At 53.4% G+C, this 14024-nt stretch overlaps 1 protein-coding gene across 5 annotated transcripts in view; it reads right to left on the reverse strand.

Annotated features, from left to right (window-relative positions):
• Window positions 1-2249: 2249 nt before the first annotated feature.
• The window catches only part of SPSB1 (splA/ryanodine receptor domain and SOCS box containing 1), a 134739-nt gene continuing 122964 nt past the window's right edge, over window positions 2250-14024 (reverse strand). For 4 of the 5 annotated variants that reach the window (XM_015475088.3, XM_005216941.5, XM_005216940.5 and 1 more), the window contains 2 exons: window positions 13164-13994; window positions 2250-4287 (listed from right to left, as the gene is read on the reverse strand). In XM_015475088.3, the coding sequence (XP_015330574.2) occupies window positions 4160-4287; window positions 13164-13994 (959 nt within the window). In that variant the 3' untranslated portion in view covers window positions 2250-4159. 5 annotated transcript variants of the gene reach the window in all.

Consider the following 14024-nt stretch of genomic DNA (forward strand, 5'->3'; position numbering starts at 1 on the left):
CGCTCCCTTCAACACGAAACCCTGCTCCCCAGAAGTCTCTCGGTAACACAAAGGCCCTTATTTTCCCTCTGTGTCTGCCACCCACCCCCATCCCCTCTCCACTCCCTGACCCTTCTCCTCCTGCTGCCATCTCCTTCTAAGCAAGTTGGAGTGGCAACCCAGACATGAACTCCAACCTAAAAATAAGTTCAGCCCAACCCTTTCCTCCAACTGCATCTGGGGAAGGCATCTAGGGGTCCCTTCTCCCAACGCCCACCTTGATCTTTGAACTTTACCTGGGAAGAAAGCATATCTCTCAGGAAGTTGGATGAGAAATGTTTGGTCCATTCTTAGAGACCAGTTCCAATCTGGGAACTGTCATTCTCCAGAGGTGCAAGAGCTATGAAAGCATGTGTTTACACACTTGCTGATATGTCTGGCTCTGTTCTAGAGCCTTATGTCACAGGAATTCCCTGGTGGTACAGTGGTTAGGAATCCGCCTGCGGATGCAAGGGACACAGGTTCAATTCCTGGTCCAGGAAGATTCCACACGCTGTAGGGCAGCAAAGCCCTTGCTCCACAACCACTGAGCCCACGTGAAGCAACTGCTGAAGCCCCTGTGCCTAGAGCCCATGTTCTGCAACGAGAGAAGCCACTGCCATGAGAAGCCCATGCATCACAACTAGAGTAGCCCCTGATCACTGCTGCTAGAGAAAGCCCACGCACAGCAACACAGACCTAGTGCAAACAAAAATAAATACTTTTTTTAAATATGTTTTTTAAAAAAATTAAAGACTTCTGTCACTCTTGCTACCCTCCTCAGAGACGGGGACCATGGTGACGCAATTTTGCAGAGGCTCACCAGGATCACACAGCTCATGAGGGTCAGAGAAACACTGGAACCCAGGTCTGATTCAGGAGGCCATGTGCTCCTTGCTGGTCCAACCCAGCCACACACTGAAAGGATTTCCCTTTACCCTGCAACTTTCCCAGGAATAGAGTTGACCTAGTCTCCACCAGTGGTCTCCAAACTCTCACAGAAGGTCACCTGGGGAGGTGGAGGGAGTCATGCATCCCTGGACCTGGTCCCAGAAATGTCCATTCTGTCCATCTCAGGCAGGGTCCAGAGATGAGCATCTTAACTAACGCCCCTCAGCTGGGTCTGATGCAAGTGGTCTCAGGAAAGCTGGCCAGGAGGTTCTCAGAGAAAGCAACAGGGGCCCTTGGTCCCAGGGGTCTTGGGCCTCAGACCAGGGCAGTTTGCCCAGTACCAGCAGATCCCAACATGCCTTTAGAATGAAAAGTGCCCACAGGGAGCTGAGGGCTTCCCAGGGGGCTCAGTGGTAAAGAATCCGCCTGCCAATGCAGGAGACGCAAGAGACATGAGTTCGATCCCTGGGTTGGGAAGATCCCCTGGAGGAGAAATGGCAACCCACTCCAGTATTCTTGCCTGGGAATCCCCATGGACAGAGGAGCCTGGCGGGCTACAGTCCATGGGGTCTCCAAGAGTCGGACACGACTGAGTGACTGAGCACACACGTACACACGCAGGGAGCAGAATGCACTCTTGTTAATTCTTTGGAAACTAGTCATGATGTGTGGTTATATCTAGTAAACTTCTTGACTCTTCACTTTATCAGTCACCAGTCCTCTAAGCCAGAACTTCCTATCTTCTCCGCTGGGGTGCGGAGTGGGGAGCAGCTAGCAGAATGGGCTCATTCAGCCTTCCTGTGTGCTTGGCATTGGGGATGTAAAGATGGGTGAAGGACCAGCTCCCTTAGCTGAGTGCCCAGTGCTTGGACTCTGAAAAGCCAACAGTCAACTCAACAATGAGCCAAGGGTCCTTGCTGATGTGCAGAATCCTTTCTACTAGCTCAGCGAGTCCCTAATTCTGAGCTACAGGCTCAAGAACTTCTGAAAAGGATGGGGATGTTCTAGGATCATCCCTCTGGGATTCTCTTCCTCCATCTGGGACCCCTGTTGACACTCCACCCTCCTCCAAGGGCTCTGGGGGGTCATTCCATTATCTGTTGTTGGAAACCATGGACCCGGGAGGGGTTCGTCATGCCCTTTCCCTTCCCCTAAAGATCAAAGTTTGGGAAGATCCCCTGGAGGAGGGCATGAAAACCCACTCCAGTATTCTCATCTGGAGAATCCCATGGACAGGGGAGCCTGGCAGGCTACAGTCCATGGGGTCGCAAAGGGTCGGACACGACTGAAGCGACTAGGCACAGCACAGCACAGAGCTCAAAGAGGGACTCCAAAGCGCCTTTGTATTTTAATAAACTTTCCTTTATTAGGTTACTGACTATTATCAACCATCATAAAATAGAACAGGAGTTTCAAAACTGTACAGGCCACAAGGCTCTGGGCTGAGAGGAAAGACAGATGGGACTGAGGTTCGGGGAGCTGGGGTGTCAGGGGTGCAGAGAGACAACAAGGAGCCCGGGGGTTTGTCCAGCGTCTGTGGGAGACGACTGGGTCAAGGCGATAAGGCTGAGATCTGTCTAATGAGACCCTCTCATGTGTAACATTCATCAGAACATGGCCCACCCTGAAACAGGAGCGAGGACAGTCTTTAAACGTCTCAGGTTCGGTTCCTCCCACCCACTGGGGGAAAAACAAACCTCCGAATAGCAAGGGGACATTTACATTCCTCACCCAGTCTTGGCACCAATTTTGTGCTTTAAAAAATATACTCCACTGGAAGACTTTTTTTTTTTAAAAAGGTACCCTACAGCAGCTGTTTAAAACATATTTTTTACGGACAAATATATATGCATATATATTAAACATTTTAAACAAATAAAGTCATCTATTGTACCTGTACAGAAATGAACAGAAGGCAGATTCTAAGACGGTGGACTTCAAGACATAAGAAAAGGTGACTTGGTGGCAGGTGCTGGGGTCTGCTACGTGGGGGAGTTGTGCAAGGGAGGGTGCTTCCCCCCCACTGCAGGCTGCCCGCCCCACCCCACCCTGCCCTACCCCACGGCTCTGGGGCACTGTGATGAACCGAGGCTATTCCACTTCAGCCCAGAGCCCGGACAGGGGCACCAAGCGGAGACAGGCACTGGCTTCGAGGACACACAACTCTGCTCTGGTCTCCCCCCTGCCTGCCCTGCCCCTGGCCTCTCAGACCCACTCATCCCCCGTCTTGTTTCGGCAGGTCCTCGACAGGGGAAGCCAGAGCTTCCGTGTATTCGTGTGGCAAATCTCAGGTAGGAAAGCGAAAATGAAACCAAACCCACACCAAAAAACCCCACAGAAGACTAAAAAAATAAAACCACGTGCAAAAATGGATGAGCCTGAGTGACAAGTGGCTGTCTGGGGGGACGCGGGGAGCTGCCACCGCCCTTGCAGACAGGTCCCTAAGACACTCATTATTGCACGTGAGGTGCCCTTTCAGGGGCCCGCTTGGGCACTCAGGAGCAGAGCCCCCTGGTAACTGTAGATCGAGGGGCCCACACAGAGGTCCCCCTGTGCCCACATGGGGACACATCACAAACATGACCCAGCGAAAGGGCCAGTGAGGCACACACATCCCAGGAAGGGGCAGGTGGAAGCAAAGCAACAGAACACTCCAGAGAGAAGTGACCCGAACAAAGTGTCCTTTCTAAATGGAATAAATAAATGGCTTTTGTTACTGTTAAAAGAATAAATACAGGGTTTGGAGGCTCCGGCAGCCAGGACTGATGCTGGGTGCTCATGCGCCTAGGGCAGGTCCCATTTTGGTTTCTGCCTCGGTGGCCATGGTGAGCTTCTGACATCCTGAGCTTCGTCCGCTGCGGCTGCCCTGCTGGGCGGGTGCTGGCCCTCATCTAAGCACCTCTTCGCACCCCTGGGATCTGTTCTCGGCACCGGCGGGTCCCGGCAGGTGTGGGGAGCACCCAGGCCACCCCAAGAGTAGGTAAGAGCTCAGGGCAGCAGTTTATCCTCTGTGTTTTTTCCAAGGAGGGGCTGTGATACGGCATGCGGGGGACTTCTGCCAAGGTCCAGAAGGGGAGCAGAAGGGCCCGTATCCAAAGCTGTCTGTGTCCGGCTGGGCAGCCAGGGAGGATGAAAAGGAAGTCGGGACTTCCTCCCACGCCTCGGACGCCGGTCCAAGGCTCGTGGCGCTGTGGTGGCTCAGTGAGTTGGCACCGGGGGGGTGGTTGTGCTGGCGGTCCCAGGCGGAGCATCACTGGTAGAGGAGGTAGGCCTTGAGGGAGGCGGGCAGTGGCAGCGCGTGGATCTCACCCAGGCGCCCCTTCCCCAGGGCCAGGCGCACCGAGCGACGGCAGAGATCCATGAGTGGTAAGGGCTCCGCTGCGGATAGGAGGAGAGAGAGGACGCCTGTTAGAACGGCTCTGGGTGGTTTGAGAGCAAACACCAACAACAGCAGCAACAGCATCACTTACTGATACCCGACGTTTTTTAAAAAAATGTTTATTGATCTATTGATTTGGCTGCACAGGGTCTTGGTTGATCAGACTCAGGCCCTGTGCATTGGGGACTCGGACTCTTTGCCACTGGACCACCATGGAAGTCTGGATACTAGTTTTCATACCCAGATGACTACAAATGAACTCCTTTTACTTTTTTTTTCTGGCCATGCAGTGTGGCCTATGGGATCTTAGTTCTCCAACCGGGGATGGAACCTGGACCCTCGGTAGTGAAAGCGCGGGGTCCTAACCTCTGGACCACCAAAGGCTCCCCTCATTTTATCTTTTTTTAAAAAAAATTATTTATTTTTAATTGATTGATTATTGCTTTACAATATTGGTTTGATTTCTGTCTCATTTTACATTTTAAACGAGTTATTAATTGCTAACACAGAAAACTCACTGGGCCAGGCCCCCTTGTAAGCCCTCATTTAATCCCCATGATGGTCTGTTATGAATGATCTAATAATCACACACCATGATCATCATCCCCATTTTACTGATGAGGAAACTGAGGGATAGAGTCCAAATAACTAGCCCAGGGCCACACCACTGGCAGGACAAGGAGCAAGGGTTAGGATCAGGGTTAGCTCTAAGCCACTGAACTAGAGGCCCTCTTCATGGACTCTCCCCTGCATATATCCAGTCTCAGACCCCACTTGGTCTTTCAGGAGGAGAATCATTCTATGTTAACCTGACTGCTCACAGGGACGGTTCTCCTCTCCATTTTACAGCTGAGGGCACTCAGGTGCAGAGGGGGCTGAAGAAGCGCCAAGATTACAGGCTGGGGTCCAAACCCCTGCAGTCGGGGCCCAGTTCATGGTAGAGCTGCATCAGGAACCTGGATCCCAAGGGCCTTCTGGTAGCAGCCTGCAAGGGCACCTCTGCCCTTGTGTCCCTGGGAGGGCCTAAGACCTAGCTTCCTGCAAGACAGGCTCCACACAGCCTGCGTCTCAGATAAACCCTCTGCTCCAGAAGGAACCAGAAAGTCACGCCCTCCAAGGCCCCAGAGGCTGCTGAGTTGTCGTGGGCTCTGCTCATCTCCTCTCCCCCAATGCCTGACTCCTTGCTCTCCTGACCCCCATGGCTGACTCCTTGCTCTCACCCATGAAGCCAGGTACAGGTGAGCACAGATGAATGGCTCGGGGTCCCTCCCCTCCATGGGGTCCTGGACACACAAAGAGCTGAAGTGAGTGGATCTGTGACCTCGTCCACAGTCTCCCCAAACCTCCTTGTGAACAAAATAAAAGGTCAAACCGAAAAACTGAGAAAACCCCCAGCATTTCCCTTGAGATCCCATCCCACCAATTAAAAAGCGACAAAAGTTCTTTAATATTCACCAGTGTGTCTCAGAATATTAAAAAGAATATTTAAAAATTCAGTCATTGGGAATTCCCTGGTGGTCCAGTTCAATTCCTGGGCCGGGAAGATCCGCTGGAGAAGGGATAGGCTACCCACTCCAGTATTTTTGGGCTTCCCTGGTGGCTCAGCTGGTAAAGAATCTGCCAGCAGTGTAGGAGATCTGGGTTTGATCCCCAGGTTGGGAAGATCCCCTGGAGAAGAGAAAGGCTACCCACTCCAGTATGCTGGCCTGGAGAATTCCATGGACTGTATAATCCATGGGGTCACAAAGAGCTGGACACAACTGTGACTTTCACATATGTCACATACTAGTGGTTAAGACTTGGTGCTTATGCTGCCGAGGGCTTGGGATCAATCCCTGGTCAGGGAACTGCTGCTGCTGCTGCTAAGTCGCTTCAGTCGTATCTGACTCTGTGCGACCCCATAGACGGCAGCCTACCAGGCTCTCCGTCCCTGGGATTCTCCAGGCAAGAACACTGGAGTGGGTTGCCATTTCCTTCTCCAATGCATGAAAGTGAAAAGTGAAAGTGAAGTCGCTCAGTCGTGTCCAACTCCTAGCGACCCCATGGACTGCAGCCTACCAGGCTCCTCCATCCATGGGATTTTCCAGGCAAGAGTACTGGAGTGGGGTGCCATTGCCTTCTCCGGTCAGGGAACTAAGATCTGGCAAACCGCGCACTGTGTGGCCCAAAATATAAATAAATAAATAAAAATTCAGTGACTGAAGACCAAATCCTAAGGCTGGTGGTTTTTGGGGAAATAGGGAATGACTGAGTAGGGGTTCCCTTTGGTGATGATGAAAGTGTTCTAAGATGAACCACACCAGAGGCTACACAGCTGTTAGTAAGCTAGAGGTCACCACACGGTGCAATTTAATGGGTGAATTGCATGGCATGTGAATTATATCACAGTAAAGCTGTTATTTAAAAAAAGAATACATCTTAGGCTTGACAGGGCATTTATGAAATTCCAGGCTTTAAAAGAAGACAGACAATGGCTCTTTATCTCCCCTGGGCAGTCCCAGGAGACAGGATAGTCGTAATAGTGTCATTTGCTCAGTCATGTCTGACTCTTTGAGACCCCATGCAGCCACCCTGCCAGGCTCCTCCGTCCATGGAATTCTCCAGGCAAGAATACTGGAGTGGGTAGCCATGCCCTCCTCCAGGGGATCTTCCCAACTCAGGAAGTGAACCCAGGTCTCCCACATTGTAGGCAGATTCTTTACTGTCTGAGCCACCAGGGAAGCCCAGGAGACAGGATGGAAGAGGTAGATGTTTTTCATGGAAAGCTTTGAAACGGGGCCTTTCCTGGAGGAAGGATTAACTAAATGATGTTCCATATGTTCGGGTCAAGGATCCCACAGACTCCTGGTGGGTCGGGATGGAATCATCCCACTTGCTGGCCTGCAGAGACCTGGTCTCCTTCACTGGACCTGCCTCGGGGACCCCAGCCCCAGCCCCTCACCTTCACCTGCATAGCAGCCTGGCCTCGAGCAAATGGCTCCCTTCCCACAGGCCTCAGCTTCCCCAGATGGAAGACGAGGGGTCTGGACCAGACGCTCCCCAGAGTCCCATTGGCTGAGCCTGAAGTCCAGCAATGCCAGGATGAGGAGCTAGTGGTCCTCTGAGCCTCTGAGTGGGGAATTGGGCTCCTCTCCTCCACTCAGAGGGCTTCCCAGGAGGCGCAGTGGTAAAGAATCCACCTGCCAATGCAGGAGATGTTGGAGATACAGCTTCAATCCCAGGGTCAGGAAGGTCGCCTGGAGAAAGAAATGGCAACCCTCTCCAGTATTCTTGCCTGGAGAATCCCAAGAACAGAGGAGCCTGGTGGGCTACGGTTCATGGGGTTGCAAAGAATCAGACATGACTAATCAACTGAGCACGCATGCCTCCACTCAGAAACTCTCCTCCATCCTCCTCCAGCACTGCCTCATTCAAGGATGTGGCTCAGCCCCAGAGGGGCTTCCCCTCATGTCTGAAGACACTTGAGAAAGCTTCAAAAGCCACTGACTATGATGGAGAGCCTGCTGGGCCGTGGGAAGGGCTGAGAGGGAGTTCCCATCCTCACCTCTTGGCTAAATGGGTATCAAATCAGCTCATCAACACCTTCAGGAAGAAATGTTTCTAAACAGCAGGTCATCCTCACCCCACCCATTGCCGATTTTGCAGGAGGCAAGACTATAATGCCCGGGGTCCTGGTCTGATTGCAGAGACCGAGTGCAAGGCTCCAGAGATGGATGTGGACATCATGCCAGGAAAAACATCTGTCCCACATATTCTGGTTGGTCACTACCAGGACCCAGAAGGCCTTCCCGCCCTCAGTCCTTTTACCCAGGGTGGGGAGTGTGGGGCTGTAGGGTCTGTATCCGGCTCCATCCGCATGGAGTATGGCTCAGGAATCAGGAAGTGAAGCTGGCGCTATTTACGGGGGCAGAAGGACAAGGAACTGGACAAGGCCACGTGCCCACATCCACATCTCCACGACGAGCAACCACCTGGTGGACGATTTGAACATGCACAGCCAGGGTCACCTCCTACTTCTCCAAGAGATGCTCACCCGCAACCCCAGAGCCTGGTTCTGTGTCCAGTCCACGGGCGGTGAATGGACTTTGGGTCTGTGAGGTCATGGATGTACGTCTCAAGTCAGGAAGTGCCCAGTTCAGAGACGTTTCCACCCACCACCTTTACAGCTCCCAGGTCCTGGGAACCAGAAAAAGGAGAATTTGAAAATGCTGAACTGCAAGGAAATGCTTCCTTAATGGGAGGTGCCATTAAAAGCTGTGGGGAGAGGTGCAGGAGGACTCTCCTTTGAATGACAGCTGGTCTGCTGCTTGAAAATAGGCCTTTCCTGGGACTTCTCTGTGGTCCACTGGCTAAGACTCCATGCTCCCAGTGCAGGGGGCCCAGGTTCAATTCCTAGTCAGGGAGCTAGATCTCACAGGCCACAACTAAGACCCGGTGCAGCCAAACAAATAAATATTAAAAAAAAAAAAAGCCTGGGCTAAGTGGTAAAGAATCCACCTGCCAGTGCAGGAGACACGGGTTTGATCCCTAATTCAGGAAGATCCCACATCCCGCAGAGAAACTAAGCCTGTGCAGCACAGCTATTGAGCCTGTGCTCTAGAGTCGCAACTACTGAAGCCCACAGTGCCCTAGAACCCGTGTTCTGCAACAAGAGAAACCATCACAATGAAAAGCCCTAGCACCGAACCTAGAGAGTAGCCCCTGCTCACTGCAACTGGAGAAAGCCCTCACAGCAATGAAGACACAGCACAGCTTAAAAAAAAAATAGGCCTTTCCTTCTGATTCTCCAGGGAGTGGGGTGGGCAGGCCTAGGAGCCAAACTGGGCCCTGTCTCCCCCTCCAATGGCCATTGCTGCCCCTTCTTCCCAGAAAAGAGCAAGATGACACAGCAGCCCCTCTGGTTGCAGCCTCAGCCCCGGAGACCTTGAGCCCCAAGGAAGAGTCAGAACAAGTGGTCTGTGATCAGAGGTGGTTGGACAGTGGTGGAGGTCACACAAGGACACACAGCCTTTGCTCTGGCCCTGTCCAGGCCAGCTCAGCCCAGGGTCCCGGCACTGGGGCAGGGATTCTTCCGGGGAGGGTCCACCTGGCGTTCGGGGGAAGGCAGACTGGGAGGACAAAATGCCCACTGCAGTACCCAGGGTGGGGTGAGGTGGGGGAAGGGGTGAACAGGACTCTGACAACTCTGGCTGACCCGCTCTGCAAACAGCTGCTCCCTGCTGAGGTCAGCACCGGGCAGCTGGGTGAAGTGGGACTGGGTGGAGAAGGAGGGAGTGGACTTTCCAGACGACCCAGGGAGCAGTAAGAAGATTGCTCGAAGACTGCAGAGCCCAGTCCAGGCCTGACACCAAGAATATGTATCTGGTCAGACTTGGCCAGGGCTTCTGCCTGTCATGCCCTGTTCCCTGGGTGGACTCTGACATCCCTTCTTCCTCAGCTGCCTTGGGGAGTAAAGCAAACCCTCCTGGGCAGAGGACTTGGGTGCCCTTTGACCTCACCTGACAGATACTCTGGGCTCTGTCTCTAACTGCCTCTTCTTCCCCCGAAGGCAGCAGCCCAGGGAGGGGAAGGAACTGTGGGTGGGACAGCACCCCTCCCACCAAATTCAAGTCCATCTGAAAACCTCAGAATATGACCCTGCTGGAAACAGGGTCTTTGGAGATGTAACTGGTTAACATGAGGTCACATTGGAATAAGGCTTCCCTGGTGGCTCAGCGGTAAAGAATCCGCCTGCAATGCAGGAGCCACAGGAGACTCGGGTTCTATCCCTAGGTCGGAAAGATACCCTGGAGGAGGGCATGGCAACCCACCGCAGTATTCTTGCCTGGAAAATCCCATGGACAGAGGAGCCTGGTGGGCTCCTACGGTCCATAAAGTCACAAATAGTCGGACATGACTGAGTGACTGAGCACTCACACATACTGGAGTCGAATGAGCCCTGTCCTTATAAGAGGTCACAACCAGAGCAGGCCACATGACCACGGAGGCAGAGACTGAGTGATGTGTCCACAAACCAAGGCGTGCTGGGACAGGACAGACTCTCAGAGCCCTGAGAAGGAACTGCCCTGCCCACACCTTAGTTTCAGATACCTGGCCTCCTGAACTGAGATGAAACACCATTTCTGTTACTTTAAGCCTCCCAGTTGGCAGTCATTTTTTCCTGTGGCCCCAGGAAATAACCACACCCCCTCCTCTCTACACCAGCCCCTTCCTCAGGCTTTTGAACCCACCCTATCCAGATGACCCTCCTCAGGGTCACCAGCCATCGCCTCACCGCCAAAGCTGATGGACAAGTCTTGAGTATACTTGACTTGGCTGAGTGTACTTGACTTGGCATGACTTTGTCCTTCTTGAAGTCCTTTTTTCATTTGGTGTCCAGAACACTACTCCTCCCCCCAGCCTCTGCTACTCCACTTTTCCTTCCTCATCATCCACCCTAAACAATGACTCGCCCCAGGGCTGGGCCTCAGCCTTCTCCTCCTTCCTTTCCTTGGTGACCTCATCCAGGGTTAGAGCTTTCAGCTCCATCTCCACTGACCACTGTCCTGTCTCCAGACCTGCAGAGTCACTGTGACATGCTGAGTGAGCATCACAAATGTCACTTCCCCACGTCCACGGTGCCCACCCTGGCCCTCGTCCCCACCCGCACCTTTCCTCTGGACAACCATCAGGGCTCCTCCCTGGCCTCCTGGTGGCCCCTCGTGCCCCTACCATCCATTTCTACACAGCAGCCAAAGTGACCCTTCTAGGACATAAGATCAAACACCCTGCAGAGGTTGGGGTTGCTGCCTTACCCTCACAGGTTTTCCCACCCGGATCCTCCTAAGCCAGCCAGCAGTGCAGAGTGGGGCCCATTCATGTCTGATTAGGAGAGTAGAAGGCTAGAAGCCAATGGGGCCCTGGCACTGCCTGGCGTTATTGTGGGGACAGAGGAGCATCCTCATCAGACACCAAGAGTGTGGAGGGGACTTAAGCCTCTGGGCACTTCCAGTCTCCCCCCTCCACCCCGGGGTCCAGCTCAGGGGTGGCCTTCTCATAACACATGCCCTCTGCCTCCATCCCTTTAAGTTTCCCAAACAAGAAAAATTGCAAAGACATCTGACCTCCCATCTAATGCAGAGCTGACAGGGCATTGACCGATCACACCCATCTGGGCCTCCAGGACTGCTTTGGCAGAACCACCGCCGAGCCTTGTCCTGACTCAGCAGGGGAACAGTTCTGTTCGTGCACGCCCTGATTCGCCATGGGGGAACAGGCCCCTCCCGGCCGCTCTAAGGTCTGCCTTCTGTCCCAGAGCTGGGCATGTAAGCAGTAAAACTGTGCACTCCCGGCATCAGCACTGATGGACCTGTTTCCAGAGGGGCCAGGGCTGACCCGTTCTTGGAAAGACCAAGTCTCAGAAGCCTGGACCCAACAGTTCACTCCTCTGTCTGCACAGAGCAGGCATTAAAGGACTTCCCTGTGGTCCAGTGGCTAAGACCCTGAGCTCCTAATGCTTGGAGGTCGGGTTCAATCCCTGGTCAGGGAACTAGATCCCACATGCTGCGACTAAGAGTTCGCATGCTGCAACTAGAGATTCCATATGCTGCAATGAAGATCGAAGACGCCACATGCCACAACTAAGACTCAGTGCAGCCAAATAAATAAATATTACAAAAACGGGGGGATGGCACTGAACTCCCTGGGGCTGTAGTCACTCTCTACTAGGAAGAGATAAGCAGGACTACAGGCCAGGTTCCCCTGAGACCCTGGGTCCCGGGCTCCCAATCCCTGCCCATCCCTGCACAGGGTAGATGTGGCTGTGAACCTTCTAGCCTGATTTGTGGAGAGAGGGACTCACAGAACTTGCCCTGCTGGTTCCCTAGACCGGGTCTGAGTGACTTCCTCAGGGAGGTTACCTGCTGGATACACACCTGCCAGCAGTACCAGGAGGACCTACAGTGCTGGGCTACACAGGTGAGGGGGACACCCCACCTGGCTGTGGGCTCACTGCCCTCACCCTGTCAGAGCCTGCCAGGAGCAGCAAGGGAAAGATGGGCAGCGGAGGGTTCCAAAGAGAAACATCTGTACCCCATGGAGTACAGGGGATATCTGCTGTCGAATGAATGAGAGGTCACTGGCTTTCACTATGTGGGCAGCCCTAGTACCCCCAGGACGCAAAGCCCAGCTCAATAATACGATGGTTACTGTGCTAGAAGGTGATCAACTGCAGATCAAACCTGGAGGCAGGTCAACCAGAAACAGACCACATCTGTCAAAGACCATCCATCCACTGACCCTTTCATTCATTCAACCATCCATCCACTGACCCTTTCATTCATTCAACCATCCATCCACTGACCCTTTCATTCATTCAACCATCCATCCACTGACCCTTTCATTCATTCAACCATCCATCCACTGACCCTTTCATCATTCAACCATCCATCCACTGACCCTTTCATCCATTCAACCATCCATCCACTGATCCTTTCATCCATTCAACCATCCATCCACTGACCCTTTCATTCATTCAACCATCCACCCACCCACCCATCTACTCCGTTACTTATTCATCCATCCATCCGTCCATCTGTCCACCCCTCCATTCATCCATTCACTCCTTTAGTCACTCACTCACTCAACTATCTATCCATCCATCCATCCATCCATCCACCATCTAGCCATGAGGGGCTGCCATGTAATCTGCAGACTCTAGCTAGAAATCTCATCTAATCTGAGGCAAGGCAAGAGTCTGAGGATCTGAAAGTTGGGGTGTCTACTTAAAGACATTTAAATGCAACAACTGTAGACTTTTAGCTGGGCCCAGCCAGGACCAGCAGGGCATAGGGAGGCCAGGGACACCACCACCAAAAACAGAGCCAAGGACACTTACGGTCGAGTCCATTCAAGTAGCGCATGCGGATCTCACAGTGGCCCCAGACAGCACTCACTACAGGATACAGTTTTTTGCCCTTGAGTCCCCGAAAAGCTACTCCCATGTACTGTCCATCCACAATGAAGCTCAGGGTCCCGTCGTCCATATCCAGGGCCACTAGGAAGGAGTCGGGGACAATGAACGTCTCGTCCGGCTCCAGAAAGGCCGGGTACGTCTTGCTTGGCTGGTTTTTGCCGTCGTGGTAGAGCCGGTTGCGCCCCAAGTCCCAGCCCCAAGACTCGTGGTTATTCCCAATGAGTGTTGTGTACCCCACGGAGTGCAGGGGGGCGTCTGCCGTTGCCACCCCCACCACGGCGTGGGTGCCCCGCTGCCTCATGGCCCACGTGATCTGCCATACGTGCAGCCCACGCGTGTACCCGACTTTGCCCCTGATGGCGTCCGTGCTCTGGGCCACCGGATGCCGGTGGAAGATGAGCTTATCGTCCTCTTTCACGAAGACGTTGAGTGAGCGGTCATTATTGTTCCAGGAGTGGAGTAGCTGGACGTCATAGGACACGGGAGGCATGTCCAGCAGCAGGTCCAGGCGGGTGGGCTTGCAATAGTCCAGACCCTGGAGCTCCTGCTTCAAGGGCCGGTACGTGGGGTCCCTCATGTCCACCGTCTTGATCCCTCCAGTGACCTTCTGCCCCATGTCGGCCTCCCGTTTCACCTGGTCACCAACTCCCAAGACAAACTCATCAATGGCGGGGCCACTTCTCCAGTTTTCAATCAGGCCGGGATGGCACTCCTGAGGGAGGCTGCTAGGTGATGTGGAGCATCCGGTGCTGCCTAGTGGGTGGGAGGAGAAACAGGAGGTGA

This window comes from Bos taurus, chromosome 16 (genome assembly GCF_002263795.3).
Source record: "Bos taurus isolate L1 Dominette 01449 registration number 42190680 breed Hereford chromosome 16, ARS-UCD2.0, whole genome shotgun sequence".
Taxonomy (NCBI): domain Eukaryota; kingdom Metazoa; phylum Chordata; class Mammalia; order Artiodactyla; family Bovidae; genus Bos; species Bos taurus.